Below are 27,948 nucleotides of genomic sequence, written 5' to 3'. Positions count from 1 at the left end.
TGATTTCCTTGAACTGCATGAGGTTAGAAAAGGAGCTATCTTTGAGCTGCTTTTTTTTTTTTTTTTTCCCCAGGCTTAATTCACTTTATTTTTCTTGTATAAAAACCCTATGTTGTAGCCACAGCTGGAGCCTGGGTCCGCTGCACGGAGACTCTGGTGCGTGTCTTGACAAGGTGGTCAGTGAATTCCTGATAGGGAGACTTGGTAAACACAGTCTCCTTCCAGAGGTCAGGGGTCAGGTAGCTGTAGGTCTTAGAGATGGCATCAAAGGTGGCCTTGGCGAAGTTGCCCAGGGTGGCAGTGCAGCCCCGGGCTGAGGTGTAGCAGTCATCGACACCAGCCATCATGAGCAGCTTCTTGGGCATAGGTGCTGAGACGATGCCAGTGCCCCTGGGTGCAGGGATGAGGTGCACCAGCACAGAGCCACAGCGGTCTGTCACCTTGCAAGGGACGGTGTGGGGCTTGCCAATCTTGTTCCCCCAGTAGCCTCTGCGCTCAGGGACAATGGAGAGTTTGACCAGGATGATGGCCCCACAAATGGCAGTGGCCACCTCCTTGGAGCACTTAACACCCAGGCGGACATGGCCATTGTAGTCCCCGATAGCAACGAACGCCTTGAACCTGGTGCGCTGGCCAGCACGGGTCTGCTTCTGCACCGGCATAATCTTCAAAACTCGTCTTTGAGAGAGGCCCCCAAGAAAAAATCAATGATCTCAGATTCCTTAATGGGCAGGGAGAAGAGGTAGATCTCCTCCAGGGGCTTGATCTTCATGTCCTTGACCAAGCAGCCCAGCTTGGTGACGGGCATCCACTCCTTATCCTCAGCCTTGTCTCCGTGGCCCCTCGCGGCCCCGGATGCCACTGCCGAAACCTCCGCGGAAGCCACCAGGGCCACCAGGGCCTCCAGGCCCCCCCGCTGCACCAGCGTCATCCACCATTTGGTGTTTTCTCGGAGAAGCTGAGCTGCTTTTTTTAAAAGGAAAGTTTTCTGCTGGGGACTCACTTTACCCTAACTGTCTATCTAAATAATTTCTTTCTGCCTCCTATAACAATTTTAGTACAGCTGAATCATCTGAACTACTGTATAGAAGTAGCACCTTGCTTTTTCCTCAAAAGTTAAATCTCTAATATGTATATGGTTCTTTCATATTACTCTTGGGCTCTTTGGTTGTTGCCACTACTTTTGTTACACTGTGGATGATCAAATTGCCTCTAGGCATCATTTTTAAAAAGATATGTTATGCTTGTGTGGTGGCTCACGCTTGTGATCCCAGCACTTTGGGAGACTGAGGCAGGAGGATTCTTTGAGCCCAGGAGTTTGAGACTGGCCTGGGGAATGTAGCAAGACCCTATTTCCAAACAAAAAAAAATTTTTTTTAATCAGCTGGTTATGGTGCCATGTGCCTGTAGTGCTAGCTATTTGGGAGGCTGAGATGGAAGGATCCCTTAAGCCCAGGAGTTCGAGGTTACAGTGAGGTTACTGATTGAGCCACTGCACTCCAGCCTGGGAGACCCAATCCCATCTCTAAAAAAAAAAAAGGAAAATAAAAAAATTTAAAAGTATGCTTTATAAATTTAAAAATGAAAAAGACTATGAAACATTTTAGTAGGAAAAGATTTAGAAAATGCCTTCCTCATAATTACTAACATTTACTTTAGTTTCCTTTAGGTCAGATCAAACTCTGGGAGGCTAAAGTGGAAGAGGTCGACCGATCTTGTGATTCAGATGAAGATTATGAAGCCAGTGGACGCAGTCTGTTATCCACACATTATACTATTGTTATCCATCCCAAAGACCAAGGTCCAACTTACCTCCTAATTGGATCCAAGCATGAAAAGGTATTCAAAGACTTATTGGTTGATTTAGAATGATGTAGACTAATATTATTCAGATATTTGTAATAATTGTCAAATCAATTTAATGGAAATAAGGAAGAAAATTTTGCTATAGACTTTCAACTCTGTTTTCAGAGATTATTTACCTCCCTGGAAATGAGCCTTGTTCAGATATGTCATTTTCCAATCCTGTTGGTGAAAGTGGTATCAAGGCTGAAATTAGTGCATGGAAGTGGAGGGCTAAAGGACCTTATGTTAAAAATGTGAATCTCTCAGACTGAGTATTTTTTGGTAAATCTAAGGACTCCATTTTATATTTTTGACTAATTTTATTAAAATTTGGGCTTAGATACATTGGAAAATTAATTATTTTATGTATTATATGTGCATGTAGTCATTTATGATAAAGGAGGTATCACAAATTAATGGGTAAGCAATGTATCATTCAATACATAGGGTTATGTATTTATTATATATTGAGGAAATTGGCTACTTAGGAAACATTAGTTTTTCATCTCATACAGATAGCAAAATAATTTCCAGATGAATTTAAAGAGTTAAAAGAATTCAATGAAATTATTTTTTAAGAGGGCCTTTATCTGATTTCTGAATCAGAAGTACTTTCTAAGAAAACAAAAAAGTGGACCGGGCGCGGTGGCTCACGTCCATCCCAGCACTTTGGGAAGCCGAAGCAGGTGGATCACAAGGTCAGGAGATGGAGACCATCTTGGCCAACATGTTGAAACCCTGTCTCTGCTAAAATACAAAAATTAGCCAGGCAAGGTGGCGCGTGCCTGTAATCCCAGCTACTTGGGAGGCTGAGGCAGGGGAATCACTTGAACCCGGGAAGCAGAGGTTGCAGTGAACCGAGATCGCACCACTGAACTACAGCCTGGTGACAGAGCAAGACTCCATCTCAAAAAAAAAGAAAGAAAGAAAGAAAGAAAGAAAGAAAGAATGAAAACAAAAAGGCAGTGTAAGAAATCAGAGTGCTAGGCCGGGCGCGGTGGCTCAAGCCTGTAATCCCAGCACTTTGGGAGGCCGAGACGGGCGGATCACAAGGTCAGGAGATCGAGACCATCCTGGCTGACACGGTGAAACCCCGTCTCTACTAAAAAATACAAAAAACTAGCCGGGCGAGGTGGCAGGCGCCTGTAATCCCAGCTACTCGGGAGGCTGAGGCAGGAGAATGGCGTGAACCCGGGAGGCGGAGCTTGCAGTGAGCTGAGATCCGGTCACTGCACTCCAGCCTGGGCGGCAGAGCGAGACTCCGTCTCAAAAAAAAAAAAAAAAAAAAAAAAAAAAAGAAATCAGAGTGCAAATGGTTGATAGATTTGACTATAAAAATTGAAATAATTCTTTCTGTCAAATATTATCATAAATATGACTAAAAAGATAATACAGAAAACAAAATATTTCATGGATGGCTACTGTATCCTTAACATATAAACAACTCTTTATAGATTATTATTGTTACTATTGGTCATTGTTTTTGAGCACATGTATCAGGCCAAGTGCTAAGTATATCTCTTCTTCATCCTTCCAATTACCCTCTGTGGGAGGTGACCTTATTCCCATTTGTAGGTGGAAAGACTGAAGCACTTTTTTGTGGTCACACATCTGGCAAGAGGCAGAGTTGATATTAGACCCCTGTCTCTAACCACAGTGCCTGTGTTCCTGAACACTTGCCTCTGCTACCTCTCATTTGATTTGAAAAGGACTATGTTTCTAGTAGAAAAATGGAAAGAGGGCCTGACGAACAACTTACTGAGGAATTTAATGGCTAATGAACACTTACACTCATCTGTAATCAAAGATATGCACATTTAAAAGTGATAAAGCTTTTATTGTCTCTGAGGTTATCAAAGATTTTAAAAATTATGCTAGTGAAGCTATGAGGAGGGAAGCACTCCTATACACTACTGGTGGGAATAGAAATTAGTGTAAATGCTTTGGAAAGTACTTTGAAAATATGTTTCAAGAATTCCTGAAAGTTTTCACGCCCTAGTAATGACTCATAATTCTATTTCAAAAAATATATACTAAGAAAATGTTGGCCAGGCACCGTAGCTCACGCCTGTAATCCTAGCACTTTGGGAGGCCGAGACAGGTGGATCACCTGAGGTCAAGAGTTCGAGGCCAGCCTGGCCAACCCGGTGAAACTCTATCTCTACTAAAAATACAAAAAGTAGCTGGGCGTGGTGACAGGTGCCTGTAATCCTAGCTACTCAGGAGGCGGAGGCAGGAGAATCACTTGAACCTGGAGGCGGAGGTTGCAGTGAATCAAGATTATGCCGTTGCACTCCAGCCTGGGTGACGTAGCAAGACTCTGTCTCAGAAAAAAAAGAAAAAGAAAAAGAAAGAGAAAGAAAATGTTAGTAAATGCAGCCAAACATTTATGTATAGTTTGTTCGACACAATACACATTTTTCTAAAAAAAAAAAAAACAGAGTTTCACTCTGTCACTAGGCTAGAGTGCAGTGGCATGATCTCGGCTCACTGCAACCTCCGCCTCCCGGGTTCAAGAGATTCTCTTGCCTCAGCCTCCTGAACAGCTGAGACTACAGGCGTGCACCACAGCTGGGACTACAGGCATGCACCACAATGCCTGGCTAATTTTTGTATTTTTAGTAGAGACAAGGTTTCACCACATTGGCCAGGCTGGTCTCAAACCCCTGACCTCAAGTGATCCACCCTCCTTGGCCTCTTAAAATGCTGGGATTACAGGTGTGAGCCACCATGCCCGGCCTACAATACTCTTTTTCAAATAATTTTATTTTTTAAGGATTTTAAACATGGAAAATATAACATTTCCTTTTCAGTTAACAGGTGATAGCTGTCACAGTATTTTTTATCAGTGAGAAGTTAGTAACCATCATAACGTTCAGCAATAAGAATTTGCTTAAATAAATATGGTATGTCCATATGTGTAATAGAATATCCTGCAATCATTAAAACTTGTTTATAAAGAATTTCTAGCAACAAGGGAGTGCTTGTACTATATTACTAAAATTCAGAAATTATCCTCTACTTTTAGAATAATTCAACTATGTAAAAATTTAATCTACATATATATTTTCATAGAGAAAAAAAGACCAGAAATCTCTGGTGAATGGGATAAGATGGATATTATGTTTTCTTTAAATTTTCTGGATTTCCAAAATATCCTGTATGTATCACTCTGGGAGCCAGATTTTTAATTTCATAGAATTTATTTATTTTATAAAAGAATATCAGCTGGTTGTATTTAGTCTCTTAACATGTGTTATTCTTCTTAATTTTGTCATGCTTTTCTAAGACGCATCTGAAGAAAATAAGAAAAATGTGAATAATGGGAAAAGGTAATATAAACACAGTTCAAGTGAGCATGCCTCAGAATGGTTTGAATAAATGGCTTTTCATTATTATTTAAAATTAAAGCAAGTGGTTCGTTTCCATCTCAAAGTTTTCTACTGTTTATGCAAGTTGTTTTTTTTTTTGAGTAATCAAAACTGTGTCTTCACATTTCTGTTAATATGTTCTGGTTTTCAGGACACCTGGCTTTACCATCTGACTGTTGCAGCTGGAAGCAACAATGTCAATGTTGGATCTGAATTTGAACAACTGGTTTGCAAATTGCTAAACATAGACGGGGAGCCTTGTAAGTTCATAAATATATAAATAAAGCTTTATGGTTTATGAAATGGACCTCAACCCACTTAGCCTAATGGAGTTTTCACTTAATGGGTTCCTGTTTCCCTGAAATATACGCACCTTTTCACTGCCTTTGTTCATCATGGGAGAGAATTCTCTCTGGCTCTTTGGCTGCAGGGACACCATCATTCCTTATTAGGCTGTGTCAGGTCACCTCCCTCTGCCTTTGCTTCCATTGCTCCTCTGCTTGGAATGCCCCCTTCCCTGGCAGTCCTCACCAACATAATGAAACCCCACCTAGCCTTACGAGATCCCCCAGCCAGCCCCCTCCAGCTCAGCATCTGGCTCATAAAAGGTGCTTCATCAATGTTAAAATTATGTCCTAATACGCTTTCTCACTTAATTCTTTTATAGCAAGCTTGTCCAACCTGCAACCCACAGGTGGCATGCAGCCCAGCATGGCTTTGAATGTGACCCAACACAAATTCCTAAACTTTCTTAAAACATTACGAAATTTCTTTCTGAGGTTTTTTGTTTTTAAGCCCATCAGCTATCATTAGTGTTAATATATTTTATGTGTGGCCCAAGACAATTCTTCTTCCAATGTGGCCCAGGGAAACCAAAAGATTTATAGCATTTGTAATTTTGCATTGAAATTAAGTTTTTGTTTTGTTTTTGAGACGGAGTCTCACTCTGTCACCCAGGCTGGAGTGCAGTGGCATGATCTCAGCTCACTGCACCCTCTGCCTCCTGGGCTCAAGTGATCCTCCTGCCTCAGCCTCCTGAGTAGCTAGGACCACAGGCGTGCACCACCATGCCCAGCTAATTTTTGTATCGTTGGCAGAGATGGGGTTTCGTCATGGCAAAGGCTGGTCTTGAACTCCTGAGCTCAAGTAATCCGCCCACCTCGGCCTCCCAGAGTGCTGGCATTCCAGGCATGAGCCACTGTGCCTAGTCTGAAATGAATTTTTATGGCTAAGGTTTCCCCACTGAGAGTCTAGATTCTATCCTATGCTTTACACACTAAGAGAGACCATATTTTATTTGCCGTGTCCAACACAGGAATTTAATAAATATTGATTTTAGGAATGCCTTCAAGTTCCTCTTTATCTTTATATCTCTTTCTACTTTGGCTTCTCCTCTCTAGAGAAGTTCTAGATCTTTCTCCAGCTCTTTCTCATATATAGTCATGCCCGCTACCTAGGTCACCAATCTTTAGCACATTTAAGCAATGTGTTAGTGCCCTGGTAGACTTATTACAGCCTAGTAAATTAGGACCCAACTCTTCAAGATTATCCAAAACAAGAACATGTCTCACTCATAAATGGCAGCTAAACTGTGAGGATGCAAAGGCATAAGAATGACAGAATAGACTTTGGGGACTCAGGGGGAAAGGGTGGGAAGCGGGTGAGGCAAATCAGGTTCAGTAGATACTGCTCAGGTGATGGGTGCACCAAAATCTTCCAAATCAACACTAAGGAACTTACTCATGTAACCAAATACCACCTATGGAAATTTTTAAAATTAATAAAAAAAAGAAAACAAACAAACAAACAAAAAAAACAGTAACATGAGAATCCCAATGGCCTGGCTACCAAAATAAAATAATGTTGCCAAAGAGTTTTTTTCTGACCTTTGTGACTTAAAGTTGTGAGCCAAGCCTGAATGAGCTAATGTCTAGAGGATGAATTTAATGGGAGGCCGAAATAAGTGGTTTATTCAGTTTTCTCTTCATATTTTATTCTGCATTTAGCCTCTCAGATATGGAGACACCCCACTTTGTGTCACAGTAAAGAAGGAATCATTTCTCCTCTGACAACTCTACCTTCTGAAGCCCTACAGACAGAAGCTATTAAATTATTTAAGGTAAAATATTTATACGTTGTTAAATTATTTAAGGTAAAATACTTATATGTTGTTAAATAATTGGAAAAAAATTAAAAATAACATTTTGGGTTACAAAATTTTACTCCAAGAAAATTCAAAATGTGTTTATTATTATTAAGAATATTATTGAAATAAAATTGGTGAATTTAATATGCTTTCTTAGTGAGGATTTTGGATTTACTGAAATAAACTATTAATATGTATGGTTTGGGCAATGTGAAATACTTGGTATCAGATGAATCATTTCCCCTTTAACTTCTAATTTTCCACATCACACCAGGCACAGCACTGGGAGAGGGGTCAGCACTGTCTTTCCTCTCTAGTGTTACTCTCAGTTTCTTATTCCTCAATCTCTGTTAGAAATCCCTGATCACTCAAAACTTGCCATGCACCTTAGCACTCTTTATCGTTCTATCCCTATCATCAGTTACCTTCCAGTAACTCTTCAGATTTCTCTAAGGGCCAGGCGTGGTGGCTTAATCCTGTAATCCCAGCACTTTGGGAGGCCGAGGAGGGTGGATCACCTGAGGTCAGTTCAAGACCATCCTGGCCAACATGATGAAACCCCATCACCACTAAAAATACAAAATTAGCTGGGCGTGGTGACACATACCTGTAACCTCAGCTACTTGGAAGATTGAGGCAGGAGAATTGCTTGAACCCAGGAGATGGAGGTTGCAATGAGCTGAGATCACGCCACTGCACTCCAGCCTGGGCAACAAGAGTGAAATTAAGTCTCAAAAAAAAAAAAAGAAAAAATTATCTAAGGATTTTAGCTCCCAACTCACATTCTCTACCTGAACTCTTGCAAATGACTGTTATCACTTCACTCACCAATGCCATGATTTTAAGATTCTTGACCTTCTAAATTCCAGTAAGCTTCATCTCTGGTCTCCTTCATCATCCCATTCTCCATGTCCACACCTGACTTCACCATTCCTCACAAGTACGTCACCTCTAAAAGCTTCAGTTCGAACATCTCTTTCTTTAAGCAGAATCCTAGCCTACAAGCTCTTATTTTTTTTTTTTTTATTCTTCCATTTTTTTCTTCATCTCTAAGACCTTTGTTTTGGACCATTTGCTTTCTTTGAGATCATAAGAACTGCATCTTGACTTTTCTTCCTTCCTTATCCAGTCTGGTTTGTTCCTATTAATTGTCATAGTTCCTTGGGACCCATACTTCCATGCACTCTTCAGCCAGATCCCAACCTAGATCAGTGCTATGTTTTCTGCTCCCAGCATAACCAGATGTGCAATGCTGCAGAGCATCAAACCGCCATGCAGTCTGATGTCAGTATAAATTCAGGGTCTTCCTCTGTCACAGCCAACTTTCTGCCTTTGTGCTTGTCTTTGGTCACATCCCCCTCAAACTCTCTACTTAAGAATACAGCAGAGAAACTTACCTTCTATTTCAGTGAGAAAATTAGAGGACATCAGACATGACATGACCACTTCAAAGCCCTCCCCTTGCAGCTGGATACGGTGGCTCACGCCTGTAATCCCAGCACTTTGGGAGGCCGAGGCGGGCAGCTCATGAGGTCAGGATATCAAGACCATCCTGGCTAACATGGTGAAACCCCGTCTTTACTAAAAAAATACAGAAATTAGCCGGGCGTGATGGCACGTGCCTGTAGTCCCAGTTACTTGGGAGGCTGAGGCAGGAGAATCGCATGAACGTAGGGGGTGGAGTTTGCAGTGAGCCGAGATCACGCCACTGCACTCCATCCTGAGTGGCAGAGCAAGACTCCATCTCAAAAAAGAAAAAAAAGAAAAAGAAAAAAGCCCTCCACTTAATAGACAATCTTTCATCTCTTTTCTCCTCCACTCCTCCAGCCTCAGAATATGGTGGATCTTCTGTGTTTCCAAGTCTGGACTCTACACCAGGATCTTGGTACTTCATTTTCCCCTAGTCTCTTGGAGCTCAATCTCTTTCTTTTGGCTTTGTCTTGCCTAAGTTTCTCCCATCTCAAAAAATCTATTTGTTTATTAGATAATATTATGTATGGAGTTATTGTTAATTGCAGGGTCATGGATGGCTATAGAAAAAAATCTGTATCAACTGGACATCCAGCCTGAAGTATTTATTGGTAAAGTAATAAAGTAATATGATATACATTAAAATACCCCAGAGGAAAAGAAAGTAGAGGTGGGGAGGTGGTGAAGTTTGGCAAAATGCTGATAATTATTGACACTGGGTGATGGGTACATAGGTGATTATTATGCTGTTCTCTACTTTTATACATTTTTAAAATTTCTATAATGGAAAGTTTAAAAATATCCACCTGTAGAGTACGCCAATACCTAAATCAAGAAAGACTACACAAATATATTTGAAAATCTAGATGACGTGGCCAATTTTATAAGAAAATATAAATGGCCAAAATTGATTCCACAGGAAAAGGAAAATCTAAAGAGGAGTTTACCAAACTTTATGTGTAGATAATTTCAATGCTGTTTAAATTGTCCCAAAGCATAGAAAAAGAAAGAAATTTTCCAAATTCAATTTTTTCTTTTACTTTTTACTTGAGACAATTTCCAACATATATGAGTAGAGAGAATATTACAATGAGGCCTAGAGTGCCCGTCTTTCAGATCCGCAGTCATCAACACATGGCCAATTTTGTTTTATTCTCCCATTCCCCACTGTACCCTAACTTTGGATTATTTTGAAGCAATCCTCGATCATTATATCACCATATTCTCTTTGTTAAATAAGTATCACTTTCATACAAGAGTGCAGCAAAGATTGTACAAAAATAATAAAATATTAGCAATCAGAATCCAGCATCATTTTAAGAATATTAAATCACTCAACTCAATAGCAAAAAACAAATAATCCAATTTTAAAATGGGCAAAAGATCTCAATAGACATTTCTCAAAAGAAGACACTCAAATGGCCAACAAGTATATGAATCAATGCTAAGCATCGCTGATCATCAGGGAAATGCAAATCAACATCATAATGAAGTATCATCTGACCCCAGTTAAAATGGCTGTTATCAAAAAGACAGAAAATAACAAATGCTGTCAAGGATGCAGAGAAAGAGGAAAACTCATACACCATTGGTGGGAATATAAATTAGTACAGCAACTTTGGAAAACAGTGTGGAGGTTCCTCAAAAAACTAAAAATAGAACTACCATGTGATCTAGCAGTCTCACTGGGAGTATATCCAAATGAAAGGAAATCAGTATATTGAAGAGATATCTGCATTCCTATATTTATTGTAGCACTGTTCACAAGAACTGGTATATGGAATCAACGTAAGTGTTCATCAGTAGATGAATGGATAACGATAGGCCGGGCCAGTGGCTCAGGCCTGTAATCCTAGCACTTTGGGAGGCCAAGGCAGCCAGATCACTTGAGGCCAGGAGTTTGAGACCAGCCTGGCCAACATGGGTAAACCACATCTCTACTAAAAATACAACAATTAACTGGGCATGGTGGCGCATGCCTGTAATCCCAGCTACTAGGGAGGCTGAGGCACAAGAATCACTTGAACCTGGGAGGTGGAGGTTGTAGTAAGTCGAGATCGTGCCACTGCACTCCAACGTGGGTGACAGAGCAAGACTCTGTCTCAACAAAAAAAAAAAAAAAAAAAGAAAGAAAATGTAGTATATATACACAATGGAATATTATTCAGCCATTGAGAAAAACAAAGCCCTGTCATTTGCAGCAACACAGATGGAAATAGATGGAATTGGAGAACGTTATGTTAAGTAAAATAAGCCAAGCACAGAAAGACAAACATCTCATGTTTTCACTCATAGGTGGAAGCTAAAAAAGTGGATTTCATAGAGGTAGATGGTAAAATAGAATGGTGGTTACCAGAGGCTGGGTAGTAGGGGGTGGAGGGATGAAAGGAGGTTGGTTAATAGGTACAAAAATACATTTATATAAAAAGAATAAGTTCTAGTGTTCAAAGCACAGTAGGGCAACTATAGTTAACAAGAACTTAGAGTGTATTTCAAAATGCTTAGAAGAGAACATTTGGAATGTTCCCAACACAAAGAAATTATAAATGTTAGAGGTAGTGGATATCCCATTCCCTTGATTTGATCATTACATGTTGCATGCATGTATCAAAAAACTCATATACTCCATTAATATATGCAGCTATTATGTGTCGATAACATTTTCTAATGTTAAAAAATGTTAAATCATGACTGAAAGGGATTTCTTCTAGGAAATTAAGGATGGCTAAGTATTAGGATATCTATTAATATTACTTACTATTAGGGAGATAATCATATCTGTAGATGCTGAAAAGGCATTTGACAAATTTAACACTTATAGATAGCAATACATATATACCTCTTTAACATGACAGAATATTCCTGTTTTAGCTAAAAGCAAGCATCATGCTTTATGGAGAAATTTTGGAAACGTTTCCACTAAAGTGAGAAAAAGACAAAGATGTTCCCCATTATTTTTAAAATTTTTCAATTAAAGTATAAATTTTATAAGGTTTGTCATTATTATTATTATTTGATATTCTCTTAGAGAACTAACCTATGTAATTAGGCAGTAAATAAAAATATTTACAGATGGCATATTTGTATACCCAGAAAACCCAAAAGAACAAACTAAAAAACTGCTACACACGAAAAGAGAATTTGATAAGATAGTGAGAGGTACAAAATAAGCAAAAAACAAACGCTTTTATGTGTGCAAGCAACAACCAGTTAGAAGACAGAAAGGAAGAACTACTTTGGGCCATGATGAAGTTACAGGACTGGATTTGTCCTGCCAGTGGTTTTTAGACATTGAACGCAGGCAGTGCAGGACAGATTCTTCAGAAAACTAATGACATAAGCTCTATGATTGCTGCAGCTTACTGTCTGGAGAGATTCAAGACTGCTGTGCAGAGAGGGAGCACCCAAATAGAGCCTGGCAGTCTTCCTGAGTTGTGAAGACAGAGTTCAGAATTTGAGAAGGCCAAGGTAGACTTCACGGGGCTGATCGGGCATGGTGGCTCACCCTGTAACCCCAGCACTTTGGGAGACTGAGATGGGCGGATCACCTGAGATCAGGAGTCCAAGACCAGCCTGGTTAACATGGGGAAACTCCGTCTCTACTAAAAATACAAAAAGTAGCCAGGTGTGGTGGTTGGAGCCTGTAATCTCAGCTACTCGGGAGGCTGAGGTAGGAGAATCACTTGAACCCAAGAGGCAGAGGTTGCACTGAGCTCTGCACTCCAGCCTGGGTAACAGAGCAAGACTCCATCTCAAAACAAACAAACAAACAAACAAACAAACAAAAACAGGGCTGAGAGGAGAGAGCTAAAGAGAGGGAGGGAGGGAAAGCTCTGGAGATTTGAGTTTTCATCTGAGAACTGATAAGCATGTGTGTGTTTGAGGAAAGTACCTGAGGCTGAGGACAGAAAGACACAGGCAAGAACATTCCAGCTCACACAGAGGTGGAAATAGTTTTCCCATCTTCTAGAATGGAAAAATCTCTGATACGCTGGACATCAAATAGAGTGCACAGAAGGTGATTGCCTCTGGAATGGGGCCCAGATAGTACTAAATATAAGGCTGTTCTGGTCCACTCTAAGAAACTTAAAAGAGACCTTGGAAGAATCAAACCGTTTCCAAGTAATTTAACTATCATCTGAGAGCAAAACTAAAAACTATTTAAAGCATCCCAAAAAGTCCAGTGCCCAAGAATATAACATTTACAATGTCTGCATCCACTCAAAGATCACCAGGCATACAGAGAATCAGATCAAGTATGACATACAATGGGTAAGAAAAGGTAATCATAGAAACATATCTAGAAATGATGCAGGTGATGGTAGGTAAGGACATCTCTGTGTATCTGTTGTCTATTGTTACATTTACAATTTCCCCAACACTTAGTGACTTACAACATTTGGTTTTGAAGGGTCAGGAATCTGGAAGCAGTTTAGCTGGGTGGTTCTGACTCATAGTCTCCTGATGGTACCATCAAGCTGTCAGCGGGGGCAGCAGGCATCTGAAGATTGGAATGGGGCTGGAGGATTCCAAACTCTCTCACGTGGCTGTTGGCAAAGAAGCCTCAATTCCTCACTACATGGGCCTCTCCAAATGACTGCTCAAGACATGGCAGCTGCCTTCCCCAGAGCAAATGATCTAACGGGGAAAGAGAGAGAGTGACCAAGATGGAAGTGCATTGTTTTTTATAAGCTAATCTTAGAAATGGCATGCCACATTCTACCGTTCACACAGACCAACACTGGTAGAATACAGGAGGGGATTACCTACGGATCTGAATGTCAGGATGTGGAGCTCACGGAGGACCACTTTGGAGATTGGCCACCATACTTCACGTGTTCAGGAAGGTAGAGGAAAGCATGAGCATTTTAAGAAGAGTAAGAGAAGAGATTTAAAAGACTCAAATTGAATTTTTAGAGATGAAAAATGCAATGACTAAAATGAAAAATACACTGGATGAGATTCACATGTCTTTGGAAGCTCTGTTAATAAGTATGTAGATGTTTAGGACTGTTATGTCTTCTAGATGAACTGACCCCTCTATCATTATAAAATGACCCTCTTTATCTCTGGCAGAATTCCTTGCTCTAAAAATCTACTTTGTCTGCTATTATTGTAGCGATTCCAGATTTCTTTTGATTAGTGTTATCATAATATATCCTTTTCCATCATTTTAAACAAAAACTACTGCTGAAAAGAGAATCTATATAATTCATGCAGAATAAATCTACTCACTCCTCACCTTGAATATATCTGTTTTTGTTTAATTCAGACCTGCCAGCTTTTTATAAATGCTGCAGTTGACTCTCCTGCAATTGATTACCACATATCTCTAGCCCAGAGTGCTTTGCAAATCTGCCTGACACATCCTGAGCTGCAGAACGAAATTTGCTGTCAGCTTATTAAACAGACAAGACGAAGACAGCCACAGAATCAACCAGGACCATTGCAGGTAGATATTGATATTGATACATATACATGCAATTTAAAGTGATACTGTTTTTCTGATTGTAAGAATGATACACATTCAGCATAGACATTTGGAGAACACAAAAAGTGCAGAAGGAAAAATAGGTATTAATATTTTGATGTCTACCTTTTTGGTTTATTTATATATTTATATGTTTATATATACATGTATGTATGTTGGTGTGTGCACACTCACAGATTTTTATATTGCTGGCATTACAGTGTGCATACTACTTTTTTAAACTAGAAAATAATCATTTCCCCTGTATCCTTAGACATTCTTCAAAACATTAATGGTCATGTTAACATTAAGTACTATATATTTAGGTTTTTCCAAATTTTTTCTATAATACATACCTCTGCAGTAGACATCTTTGAACCTAAATGAGATGGAGTTTCACTCTTATTGCCCAGGCTGGAGTGCAATGGCACAATCTCGGCTCACTGCAACCTCCACCTCCCGGGTTCAGCAATTCTCCTGTCTCAGCCTCCCAAGTGACTGAGATTACAGGCATGTGCCAACACTCGTGGCTAATTTTGTATTTTTAGTAGAGATGGGGTTTCACCATGTTGATCAGGGTGGCCTTGAACTCCTGACCTCAGGTGATCCACCCACCCCGGCCTCCCAAAGTACTGGGATTACAGGCATGAGCCACCGCACCCACTAGGAACCTAAATCTTGTGGACAGGTCCAGCAAATTCCTTTGAACTCATTTTTAGAATTTTCTTATATCTTCAACAACATTCAGTATATTTTAAATTCTTAACAGGTAAAAAATGTTATTTCACTATTGAATCAGGATGCTTTCCTTTATTACTGCAGTTAAATACATTTTTCAGGTGTTTGGTAGTCATCTGTGTTTACTCTTCAATGAACACCTGTTTTTATCTTTGTGTTTTGACTCCCTGTTAGCCACAGGATAAATCAGAAATTTCTTACCTTAGCATATAGGACTCTCAGGGTTGGATCCAGGTTTGTGAGACTTGAAGCTTATACAGTTTGGGAAATGCTCTTTAAGACAAAGACTTGAAAATGGATTACTTTTGCACATTTTAGAAATCATATGACCATGTAAACACAGTTAATAAGGCCTTTCCCAGGACCTGTGCCCAAGAGGGAATCTGAAGCTTAAGCTTCATCTGCATCAAGAACACTTCATAATCTGGCTCCACTGGCCCCTCCTTCTCCACTTCCTGCCTCCAGCAGACAGTGAATGAATAAATACGCCCCATCCTTCAAACACACTCTGCCTTTGCAATATTCTCCACCTTGCACCTGATGGTATTCCTGTTACCTGGATCCCTCCTCTTCCTTCCCTCCCATAGACTTTATAGCCCAGCCCAAGCAACATATTCCCTGTGATCCCTTCTCTGACTCCACAAGAAGTTAGTCATTCCTTCCATTGGTTATGCTTTAAAAAGTTAATACATGGTATTACCATGTTGTATTATAATTTACTGTTTAAATATGTAACTGTCTCCTACTAGACTGTAGGCTCCTTAAGGGCAGGGACAATGCCTATTTCTCCCTCTTTTTTAATATAACGTTTTAAAAATGACTGAAAATTATATATAACAAACAAGGACAAAGAAGATCTGTATCCTACTTTTACATTTATGTACTCTAAAGAGTTTGTCTAATGCTTAACATTTTTTAACAAATGCAGTGCTTTATAGGATAAAGAAATAAAAACTTTGTTGTTGTTGTTTGAAGACATTTTTTTACCTTGTTTAGTGGTCCAGCATTAACCACCATGTTCTTCAGAAGAGAATTCTGCTGTAACATGTTTTATACTTCCTCAAAAAATATATAGAAAGGAGAATACAGAACAGAGCAAAGGAAAAATAAAAATCACATATATTGCTGTTACCTAAAGATAACCTCCGTTAATATTTTTATACTTGTCCCTTATTTATGTACGTAGATACGTATGTATGTGTAGGTGGCTTGGTTTTGATTTAGGGCATGTGTTTTTTACTGTTTTGCAATCTGCCTTTCTCAAAACTATTACTTGTATTTCAATGAATGAGTAAATACATAAGTGAACAAAAAGAAACAATGTTTCTAATCTTTGAGTGTGATGTCAAAAAGGAGCACCACGTCTGCTTGTGCCTTGGTTCCTCTGTTGTAGATAACCATATACACAACTAGATGGATCATAGATCTGACCCAATGTAGAGTTTTTTGTTTTTAACCTATAATAAATGCTGTAAACAGATCATGCATATGTGAAAGAAACAAAACGTTTTTGCATTAAAAGAGACAGTCATCAGCCCATTACACTCACTCTGATGTGGATCTCTGACTGGCACGTGGTATCTAACCTATGGTGCTTCTTCCTGCCCAGGGCTGGCAGCTCTTGGCACTCTGCGTTGGGCTCTTCCTTCCCCATCATCCTTTCCTGTGGCTCCTCAGGCTTCACCTAAAGAGGAATGCAGATTCCAGGTGTGCAGCATACTAGCCAGCTGAACTGTTTATGTGGTCTCTGAAAGTCTACGATAAATCATAAGTATTTAATGATCTGCCAGGTACATTTTTAGAAGAATGTATGAAACAAATATTGGTACAGGAAGCCTTTGGTTATTAATGTGGAACTAGGAAAATACTTCCTTTGTTATGTTAAATCTCTTAGGGAAGATTGCAATAAATACTTGAAAAACTGACAGAGAGTATTTTTAAGTGAAAAGTGTATTTGCATCGCAAGTATGAATGACTTAGCATTAGTGGGTGTTCATTCAATAAAAGCAACTATTTTGTTTCCTTAGTTTTCCCTTTTACTATTTTTCTCCACATTAAATTCTTTTATGTGAACAATTTCCCCCATGGTCTTCCCTCCTTTTCTAATTGGATGTATTTGAGTTACTTCAGAATTGTTACTCCTTTGAAAAACACATTTAAAGTTCAACTTCCAGAATGGCTTTCTTACTCTGGGACCCAGGTCACTCAGCCAAGGCTTATCCAGGGTCATTTTGTCCACCAAGAGGTTTGCGTCAGGTTGCTTAAATAAACTCTTGGACTGAAACAAACACAGTAAAAGAAACAAACAAATAAACAAACCGAACTTGGAAGCAATAGGAAAATATTCTACAGTTCATAATACATTTTGGGGCCTCTGTGATCAAGGTCATCTGTGATCAAGATCATGTCATTTCAGTTGCAGTCATTGAGGAGCCCCTAGACCAAGGATCTGCCTAAAGGGCACTTGAATACAAACATATTTGACAGGTGTTATCAATCTGCTTGAATAAGCAGTAAAATTTATGTATAACAAACAAGGGCAAATAAGATCTCTATCCAACTTTTACATTTATTTACTCAAATGAGTTTGTCTAATGCTTAACATTTTCTAACAAATGCAGTGTTTTTTATAGAATAAAGAAAGAAAACATTTTTATTTTTGTTTGAGGATTTTCTTTTTTTTTTTTTTTTTTTTTTTGAGACAGGGTCTCGCTCTGTCACCTAGGCTGGAGTACAGTGGCACATTCTTGGCTCACTGCAACCTCCATCTCCAAGGTTCAAGTGATTCTCCTGCCTCAGCCTCCCAAGTAGCTGGGACTACATGCGTGTGCCACCATACCTGCCTAATTTTTTGTATTTTTAATAAAGACAGGATTTCACCATGTTGACGAGGCTGGTCTCGAACTCCTGACCTCAGGTGATCTGCCCGCCTCAACCTCCCAAAGTGCTAGGATTACAGGCATGAACCACCACACCTGGCCTGAAGGCATTTTCTTTTTTTCTTTTCTTTTCTTTTTTTTTTTTTTACCTTGTTTAGTGGTCAAGCATTAACCACCATGTTCTTCATGGTGAACCACCATGTTCTTCATGAATTCTGCTGTAACATGTTTTTATAGGTTACTCTCTACTATTCTTCATGCAATTGCTTTCTTTATATTTGTTAATATTAAATCACTATATATTGACTTATGACTGGTAATTTTAAATTCAGCTTGTGACTATAATAATACAGTAAAGATGAAGAATGCTTTTTGGGGAGGTTTGAGTGAGGCAGTTACAAAACTAAAGTTGGAATTTGAGGAAAGTTACAGCAGTTTAGTATTATCATTCTAAAAAAGTTACTGTCAAAGTTAGCCTAATACATTGTGATAATGTACAAGGGATGCTTTCTTAATGGTTGCATATATTAGGTTGTCAATTAAATTTATTCTTAGATTTTATCTTAAGTTTTGTATTACAGGACAGAATTTGGAAAATATGCCATTTACTGCCAGCGTTGTGTAGAAAGAACGCAACAAAATGGTGACAGAGAAGCAAGACCCTCAAGGATGGAAATTCTTTCAACTCTTCTCCGAAACCCTTATCACCATTCTTTGCCCTTTAGTATACCGGTGCACTTCATGAATGGGATATACCAGGTAGGTTACCTGATGAAAATATGCTTAGCCGACAATCCTATGTGCAACCTCTGTTATAGGGAACAGAGACTTCTCTGCCTACTTTTGTCAGCACCTGGCAGTGACAAACATGAAAATACATTAGACTTACTATCAGAACAGCTGAGTTTTGAAACAGTTTTGCTACAAAGGATTCGCACTTATAACAAATCCATATTGAACTGAATAAGGGATGGGCTTCACTGCCACTATGATTCTGATGGACAGAAAAATCAAAAACATTTTGGTTGGGGCTTTTTCCCATCAGTACACCTGCTAGGTGTGGAAATAATTACTGATACTGGGTGTGTACAATTTTAGTCTCTTTTAAAATCTCCAAATCTCAGAAATTATCTGGGAAGACTTCACTGGGCCCTTCCAATTCTCAGATCTAGATGCTTGCTTATTAATTGAAGCAAACATGTTCCCAAACTAGCAATTAGTCTTTGTAACCATATGCCTTTTATCACAGAATTCAGATACTTAACTGCCTATTAAAGAAACAAACATTAAATACATAAAAGTGTTCATTTATTTAAACGTATTTCTGGTTTATTTTCTTCCATTTGATTAAAGATTGCATATTGTACTATAGTTCTTGGTTTGTTTCTAATGAGTAAGCATCATATCTTTGCAAAATATTTATAGCTGTCAGTTGATCATTCTATTTTAGATTTGTGTCTGTTTGCTGAAGCCAAGATTTTTGAGTTCTTCAGCAAGCTAATTGCTGAGGTAACCTTGTTAATTTTCTCCAGAGGAGCTTTGGAAAAAAAAGTTAAAGCACCTAGAAAAATATGTTGTCATTAATCATGCATCAAGCATGCTCTGTTTCATCCTCAAAATCTCAGTTTGAAACTATATATTTCTTATTAAGAGAACTGTTTTGTTACTTCTGTCTAGGTAGTTGGTTTTGACGCATCTACCACAGTGGAAGAATTTTTGAATACTTTGAACCAGGACACAGGAATGAGGAAACCAGCACAGTCTGGATTTGCATTGTTCACTGACGATCCTTCTGGCAGAGATTTAGAGCACTGTCTTCAAGGAAACATCAAGGTGAAACCAAGTCCTTTTTAGGAGCCAAGCCCAATGAACAGCAAAGAAGCTGCTCTTTACAAGAAGAGTAGTACACTTTGCAAGAAGTTTAGTTTAGGAGTTTTCCAAAAATTTAACCAATCTAATCTCCACGATAAGAAAAAAATACAGGACTTTGTTAAACTCATAGAATTCTTAATATACAATCTCTACATTTATACATTCCATATTAAAGAGAGGAAAAGTGTTAGTAATGGAAATGATACTCTAAATATTAGGAGACTAAGGGTAGATATGTAGAAGTGCTAATAAAATGACTTTCCTTTTTTTATCACTTATTTAACAATACTTACTAAACTGTTTTATCTCTTACCAAACTATTGTTATCTCAGGGGCTGACTGGACTCTGTGGGGAATACAAAAGGACCAGAAATAGTCCCTGCCCACAGTGAACTTAAAATTTGCTTAGGGAAGAGCAACGTTATACACAGATAACCTTGAACTAGTGTTGAAAGTGATGAGTTTTAAGAGTGCTATGAACTTTGCACAGAAAGAGGGAGATTAAGTTCAGCATTGGGAGTTAGGGAAGGCCTGAGCTGGAAATGAAAAATGGTTTAGGAAACAGACCTGTGGTCGGGTGCAGTGGCTTACACCTGTAATCCAAGCACTTTGGGAGGCCGGGACAGGTGGATCATTTGAGGCCAGGAGTTTGAGACCAGCCTGGGGAGCATGGCAAAAACCCATCTCTACTGAAAATACAAAAATTAGCCAGGCACGGTGCCGCAAGCTGTCGTCCCAGCTACTCTTGAGCCCATGAGGTCAAGGCTGCAGTGAGCCGTGATCACACCCCTGCACTCCAGCCTGAGCGACAGAGCAAGACTGTCTCAAAAAAAAAAAAAAAAAGAAAAGAAAAGAAAGAAAGAAAACAGACCTGTGGAAATGAAAAGGGAGGGATTTTAAAAGAATCTTTTCCAGATCATAGTAAAATAACTTTAATAGAGCTTCCATTTAGTAATGGCAATAATATATATAGAATTAGGCCAGTGGGGTGGATCACGCCTGTAATCCCAGCACTTTGGGAGGCTAAGGCAGGCAGATCATTTGAGGTCAGGAGTTCAAGACCAGCCTGATCAACGTGGTGAAATGCTGTCTCTACTAAAAATACAAAAATAATTAACCAGGCATGGTGGCGGGTACCTGTAGTCTCAGCTACTCAGGAGGCTGAAGCGGGAGAATCACTTGAACCCAGGAGGCAGAGGTTGTAGTGAGCCGAGATCGTGCCACTGTACTTCAGCCTGGGCGGCACAGTGAGACTCCATCTCAATTAAAAGAAAAAAATAGAATTATAGAACCACAAGGGACCTTAGAGAAACAATGCACTTATTTTGCAAATGAAAAAACTGAGGCCTAGAGAGGGAAATGAGTTATCCAAAATCGAATAGCTAGACCTGGGTCTAGACCCTTTCCATAAATTATATTTCAGATTTCTTTGGTATAACTTTACTTATTACAATCTTTTTGAACTCAGAAGATGAAAAAGTTACTTCTTTAGTGACCAAATCATGAAAAAATCCCTGGAATCTTCTTGTTTCCAGTTTCAGGCAGTCATACACTAAGATTCCTTTCTGAGTAAAAAATGCATGGCCACAGTCCAGAGTTAATGTGTGTCCGAAAGGGTAAGTGGACCAAAGAGCAATTTATAATGACATCCTAAACTCAGAGCTGCATAGAGGCTGAAAACAAAAAGCTTGAGTATATTTGGTTTGATCATATTAATGGAAAAATTTCAGTCTGCAGCACACTTGTCTTCAAAAAATGTTGATTTGAAAAGTACTGTAAATCTCAATTTTCCACTTCCTTTCTAGATTTGTGACATTATTTCCAAATGGGAACAGGCTTCCAAAGAACAGCAGCCTGGAAAATGTGAAGGTACAAGGACTGTTCGTCTGACATACAAAAACAGGTGTGTAATACGCATCCAGATGCCGAAGCATGAGTATACAATATGTTCAAATAATACAGGTGTGTAATACTGCATCCAGATGCCGAAGCATGAGTATACAATATGTTCAAATAATACAGGTGTGTAATACTGCATCCAGATGCCGAAGCATGAGTATACAATATGTTCAAATAATACAGGTGTGTAATACTGCATCCAGATGCCTAAGCATGAGTATACAATATGTTCAAATAATACAGGTATGTAATACTGCATCCAGATGCCGAAGCATGAGTATGCAATATGTTCAAATAATACAGGTGTGTAATACTGCATCCAGATGCCGAAGCATGAGTATACAATATGTTCAAATAATACAGGTATGTAATACTGCATCCAGATGCCTAAGCATGAGTATACAATATGTTCAAATAATACAGGTATGTAATACTGCATCCAGATGCCGAAGCATGAGTATGCAATATGTTCAAATAATACAGGTGTGTAATACTGCATCCAGATGCCGAAGCATGAGTATACAATATGTTCAAATAATACAGGTGTGTAATACTGCATCCAGATGTCTAAGCATGAGTATACAATATGTTCAAATAATACAGGTGTGTAATACTGCATCCAGATGCCTAAGCATGAGTATACAATATGTTCAAATAATACAGGTGTGTAATACTGCATCCAGATGCCGAAGGATAAGTATGCAATATGTTCAAATAATACAGGTGTGTAATACTGCATCCAGATGCCGAAGGATAAGTATGCAATATGTTCAAATAATACAGGTGTGTAATACTGCATCCAGATGCCGAAGTGTGAGTATACAACATGTTCAAATAATGCACCTACTATTTACCTTTCTATTGAATGCCTTAAAAATTATTTATTTGTAAGTTTGTCTTTCTATAAATGATAACTCTGTTTCTATAGGAAAAAAACTTGTCACATAAAGTTTTGTTTCTAATTCTAGTCTCTTAATGTCATAAAGAATTGTATTTTATAAAAATATGCTTTTAGACAAAGATTAGAAACACTAGGTCTCAGCTGAGCACGGTGGCTCACGCCTATAATCCCAGCACTTTGGGAGGCCAAGGTGGGCAGATAGGTCAGGAGTTTGAGACCAGCCTAGCCAACATGGCAAAACCCCACCTCTACTAAAAATACAAAATTTAGCCAGGTGTGGTGGCATGGGCCTGTAATCCCAGCTACTCAGACAGCTGAGGTGGGAGGATCACCTGAGCCCAGGAGGTTGAGACTGCAGTGAGCCATGATTGTACCACTGTACTCCACACTCCTGCCTGGGCAACAGAGTGAAACCCTGTCTCAAAACAAACAAAAAATACACACACACACAAGCATAGAAACTATGGGAAAAAATAGCTGCTCTCTCAGAGTAGTTGATACAAGGATGCATTTTTCACTTTCATAATTTCCTTTAACAGTATTATTACATTTTTCATAAAGACTGAATACTTCAATACCCTACTGCAGATCTGTAGTAAGAAGAGATACCTATGTTTCTTCGGGAGGCCGAGGCGGGTGGATCACGAGGTCAGGAGATTGATACCATCCTGGCTAACGTGATGAAACCCCGTCTCTACTAAAAATGCAAAAAATTAGCCGGGCCCAGTGGTGGGCGCTTGTATTCCCAACTACTCGGGAGGCTGAGGCAGGAGAACGGCGTGAACCCGGGAGGTGGAGCTTGCAGTGAGCTGAGATCCGGCCACTGCACTCCAGCCTGGGCGACAGAGCAAAACTCCATCTCAAAATATATATATATAAATAAATAAATAAATAAAAAGAAGAGATACCTATGTTTGCCTCAGTCTTCTGGAAGTCATATACTCTTTATACTCATATTTATTCCTTCTCAGTCTTTCATTCTCATTTTTCTCTTTCTTTCTGCCTCTCTGTCTCTCTCTCTCTCGATGTTCACCAAGCTTCAACTATAAGGCCTATCACTTAGCTAGATGCTATGAATAAAATTGTAATAAATACAGACAGACGCAGTCCCTGATCTTTTGGAATCTACGGGTTAGCGAGGAAGACAACTGTTGGGCATATCCTCACTCTAATGAGTGTGTAATGACACAGTACATTCTCTGAAGGGAGAGAGAGGTACTGTGAGGGCACACAACAGTGAGCCTGACCTAGACGGGAGACCTCGGGAAACTCCTCTGAGGAAATGATGTTTACACCAAGTTCAGAGGGAGATGGGAGTGGGAACATCAAAATGCATGGAAAAGAATGTACAAAGGCCCAAAGGCCTGTTGAGGGAGGCTGCTCAGCTTGTGTCAGGAATTGAGAAAATGCCAGAGAATCCAGAGCACACACCGTCTCTACGGATAAAATGGTAATGTACTTTGGCACGTAGTCAGGAACCAGATTTCCTTTCTTTCTTTTTAAATATTTTCATTTCTTTCATGTATTAGCAAAAGGTAGTACTTAATGAACACTATTAACTGACCAGCTCACATTAATTATAACAAAATAATGGTATTTTGCTGGTTTTATTTGAGTCTTATACCCTGTCAATTCAGGAATCTATAAAATGTTAGACCCAGAGCCTGGTGGAATTATTGGAGTCATGCTCAGAGGCCTCTTTTTGGAAGATGTTCAGACTTAAAATTGGAAAGTAAGAATTGAAGGCACTATGTACCATAAAGGATGTAATAGCCATTGATCCACTTTAAAAGTTCTTGTTCTAATAGTCTATCCCACAGAAATACCCAGATAAGTGGGCAGAGTATTCCAGTATGTCCCAGTATCTTCCTTGTCATATTTTTGTCATATTCTTTGACAATGTTTTTGTGAAAAATTTGGGACAGACACTTACATGTTTATTAATAGGGAGATCAATTAAATAAATATGGCACATTCATATTTTGGACTCTTCTCTCATCCAGTTGGCCACTTAAAAGGCCACCCAGTATTTGAACAGACTCTGTTGATCTGAATAAATGGTGGTTGTGAACACTGGAGCTTCTTTATTCAGGGGCTCATGAGCTGTGATAATTTGCCAGAGGTTCAAGTAACAAGAAAGTGACTATTAATCTTTGGTATCTAAGATTTTAAAATCATACATTCCTAGAGATAACCAATATTGCATAGATATTGGAAATCTAATAGGCATCACCTCTGGAGGGACCTGTTTCCCTTGAGGGCAACCTTTATCAATGTATCAATGGCCCTTTGGTGACTGGTGAGGACAGCAGGCTAGGAGACTTGGACCCTCTAGATTATTATTGTAGTTCTGTTTAATGTGGAGCAGTAGTTCCCAACGTGGGCCCCACACTAGCAGCCTCAGGACCACGTGGAACATGTTAGAAATGCAAATCATTAGGCCCCACTTCAGACCCACTGAGTCAGAATTTCTGGGGGTGGAGCCCAGGAGTCCGTGTTTTGACAGCTCTCCAGATAATTCTTCCATGTGCTGGGTTTTGAGAAGCACTGACCTAAAGGTCCTCATCGCTGCCCCTGCCTCTTGACCTCAGCCTTTGTGGAAGGAGCCAGCTCCTGGACCTGGCCTGCCAGAGACATTTATGGAGAAGAGGTTCAGGCATTCTCTTTTATTTTATGTTTTATTTACTTATTTTTTTTTTTTGAGATGGAGCTTCCCTCTTGTCGCCCAGGCTGGAGTGCAATGGCACGATCTCGGCTCACCACAACCTCTGCCTCCCAGGTTCAAGCGATTCTCCTGCCTCAGCCTCCTGAATAGCTAGGATTACAAGCGCCTGCCACCACGCCCAGCTAATTTTTGTATTTTTAGTAGAAACAGGGTTTCACCATGTTGTCCAGGCAGGTATCGAACCCCTGACCTCAGGTGATCCACCCGCCTCAGCCTCGCAAAGTGCTGGGATTACAGGTGTGAGCCACCGCGCCTGGCCAAGACTATTCCTAATAATCTTATGAATGCTTATGAAATCTTATGAATTCCTAAACCTTATGAATGCTTAATACATACCAACTCTGATGATGATGGCTATGACTGGAACTAAAGTGAAATTTGGATACAATTTGGATATGAAAGACAGATTTAAAAAATGCTTCAAGTCTAACAAACACCACAAGGAAGGACAAAGAGAGTCGTGAATAAAAATTTTTTGGTTGACAATTGGTTGAGTTTATCCAAAGACCTGGGATCAATAGAAAGGAATGTCTGGGTTGCGATAAGAGGTGGTGGAGTCCTCACTTCAAGTTGTTCTGCCTTTCTAGACCAAACCAATGGATTTCTTAAGTGTATTTGACTGATGTCTCATGCTTCCCTAAAATGTGTAAAACCAAGCAGCACCCCGACCACCTTGGGCACGTGTTCTCAGGACCTCCTGAGGTCTGTGGCAAAGGCCATGGTCACTCATATTTGACTCAGAATAAATCTCTTCAAAAAAAATTTTTTTTGAAAAAGAGAGAGTTGTGAATAACAGATGATGATTACCTTGTTTAAAAATAAAACCTCATGACAATGTCTTTGACATCAGGAAAAAAAGTAACTCAACTGAAAGGCTTAATTTTTAACAGAACTCTGAAATGGCTGGATACCCACAGCTGTGAGAAAGTACTGTTTCTAAACATGGCCATGCTTTGCATGTGTTTATAAGTAGCTTAGACAATGAGCCCTAATTTCTAGTGATACAGTTAGGAGGGAACCTTGCTGTGACCTGTCACACAGCCAAGGACCTGATTCTTCATCTGCCAAGCATCATGGTAATAAACAAAGCTAAAATATCAATCCTCTTTATCATGGAATTTTAAATTGATACTTAGCAAGTGATAGAATTTTAATGATTTAGATTCAGGTATGAAAGATCTAATTAATCGGTTTTGAACTTGTTCTCATAGACAATCTTTGGCAACTAACATTTAAATTCTATTCACAGTTAAGCTTCTTATTTAATTTGATTTCTCACTGTGTTTTTGAAGTTGTAAGAGCCATGGCATGTTTTTAACAAAACTGGCCACAGCCAAGAAGTTTAAGCCAAGAAATGGAGTTTATCCCATTTCTCCTAGCTATGTTCACACTAAAAAAAATTGCAGGATCAAGAGACTTTCATGTGGACTGGGCACGGTGACTCACGCCTGTAATCCCAGCACTTTGGGATCCGAGGTGGGCGGATCACCTGAGGTCAGGAGTTCAAGACCAGCCTGGTCAACATGGTGAAACCTTGTCTCTACTAAAAATACAAAAATTAGCTGGGCGTGGTGGCATGTGCCTGTAGTCCCAGCTACATGGCAGGCTGGGGCAGGAGAATCGCAGGAACCCAGGAGGCAGAGGTTACGGTGAGCCAAGATCATGCCACTGCACTCCAGTCTGGGTTGTAACAGAGCAGGACTCCATCTCAAAAAAGAAAAGAGACTCTCGTGATTCCAGAGACCTCTGGAGAATACTACTACTAGTACTACTAGTACTACTAACCTGCATTTGTTGAACATTTACCTAACATCAGGCCCTATTCTGAACTCTTTGTATGCATTCTTATATAATCCTTACAACTCTTCGAGGTTCTATTATTATTTCCATCTCACAGATGAGGTAACTGAAGCTTTAGAGAGTTAAGTCACTTGCCTAAGACTATGAAAGGGAATTCTTCAGGCTTTTTTGGCAAATTCCTGTACTTAGCAATTCTCACATACCATTTATTTGTCCATTCATGCCATCTACCAGTGCCAAGCCTTGTTTGAAGCCTTGGGAATTCCAAGGTGAATAGAGTTTCCTTACCCTTTAGAATCTTCCAGTTTATAGGGAGAGGCAGACATGAAGTCTTAGAAGTGCAATCAATGCTATAACAGGAAGAATGTAGCACAGGAGTGAAGACCATGGGCTGGAGACAGGCTGCCTGGGTTAGAATCCTGGCTCTACCACTTACTATGTGGCCCTGAGCAAGTCACTTAACATCTCTGTGCCTCAGGTACCCTGTATGTGAAATGGATGTCAAAATGATTCCCACCTCTAGGGTTGTCTGAAGGATTAAATGTTGGCAATTGTAAAGCACTTGGTTCAGAGCCTGCCACATAGTAAATGCTTTGTAGATATTTGTCATTACCATGAATATGACGTGCATGTCCAAGAGGTTGTAGGGACATAGAGGAAGACTGCAGAGTGGTGACTTCTGAGCAGATGACTGGAGGTTGGATGCCACTGAGGCAGGAAGAGAACAATTGCAGTTTTACTAGAGTATAACCAGTAGACATGGTGGACTGAGGAGTGAAGGAAGGGTGAACGGAGAGAGATTGCAGGCTGTCCCCCCAGTAAGTTTACAAGA

The 27,948-nt window shown here is 39.6% G+C and overlaps 1 protein-coding gene and 1 pseudogene across 5 annotated transcripts in view; one reads left to right on the top strand and one right to left on the bottom strand.

The window, feature by feature from the left end:
- PLEKHH2 (pleckstrin homology, MyTH4 and FERM domain containing H2) overlaps positions 1 to 27,948 on the top strand; it is a 125,247-nt gene that overhangs the window by 79,297 nt on the left and 18,002 nt on the right. For 4 of the 5 annotated variants that reach the window (XM_028831707.2, XM_015112245.3, XM_077959661.1 and 1 more), the window contains 8 exons: positions 1,660 to 1,839; positions 5,368 to 5,476; positions 7,223 to 7,335; positions 14,105 to 14,284; positions 16,650 to 16,747; positions 18,501 to 18,678; positions 19,597 to 19,752; positions 21,597 to 21,694. In XM_028831707.2, the coding sequence (XP_028687540.2) occupies positions 1,660 to 1,839; positions 5,368 to 5,476; positions 7,223 to 7,335; positions 14,105 to 14,284; positions 16,650 to 16,747; positions 18,501 to 18,678; positions 19,597 to 19,752; positions 21,597 to 21,694 (1,112 nt within the window). Of the gene's footprint in view, positions 1 to 1,659; positions 1,840 to 5,367; positions 5,477 to 7,222; positions 7,336 to 14,104; positions 14,285 to 16,649; positions 16,748 to 18,500; positions 18,683 to 19,596; positions 19,753 to 21,596; positions 21,695 to 27,948 lie in introns of all 5 variants that reach the window. The other variant, XM_077959659.1, reaches the window with a different exon arrangement.
- LOC100427366 (small ribosomal subunit protein uS5 pseudogene) lies at positions 107 to 938 on the bottom strand (annotated as a pseudogene).

The sequence above is a fragment of the Macaca mulatta genome, chromosome 13 (genome assembly GCF_049350105.2).
Source record: "Macaca mulatta isolate MMU2019108-1 chromosome 13, T2T-MMU8v2.0, whole genome shotgun sequence".
Lineage (NCBI taxonomy): Eukaryota > Metazoa > Chordata > Mammalia > Primates > Cercopithecidae > Macaca > Macaca mulatta.
Note: the sequence above shows the minus strand (reverse complement) of the source record. Positions and strands in the feature narration are given on the sequence as shown.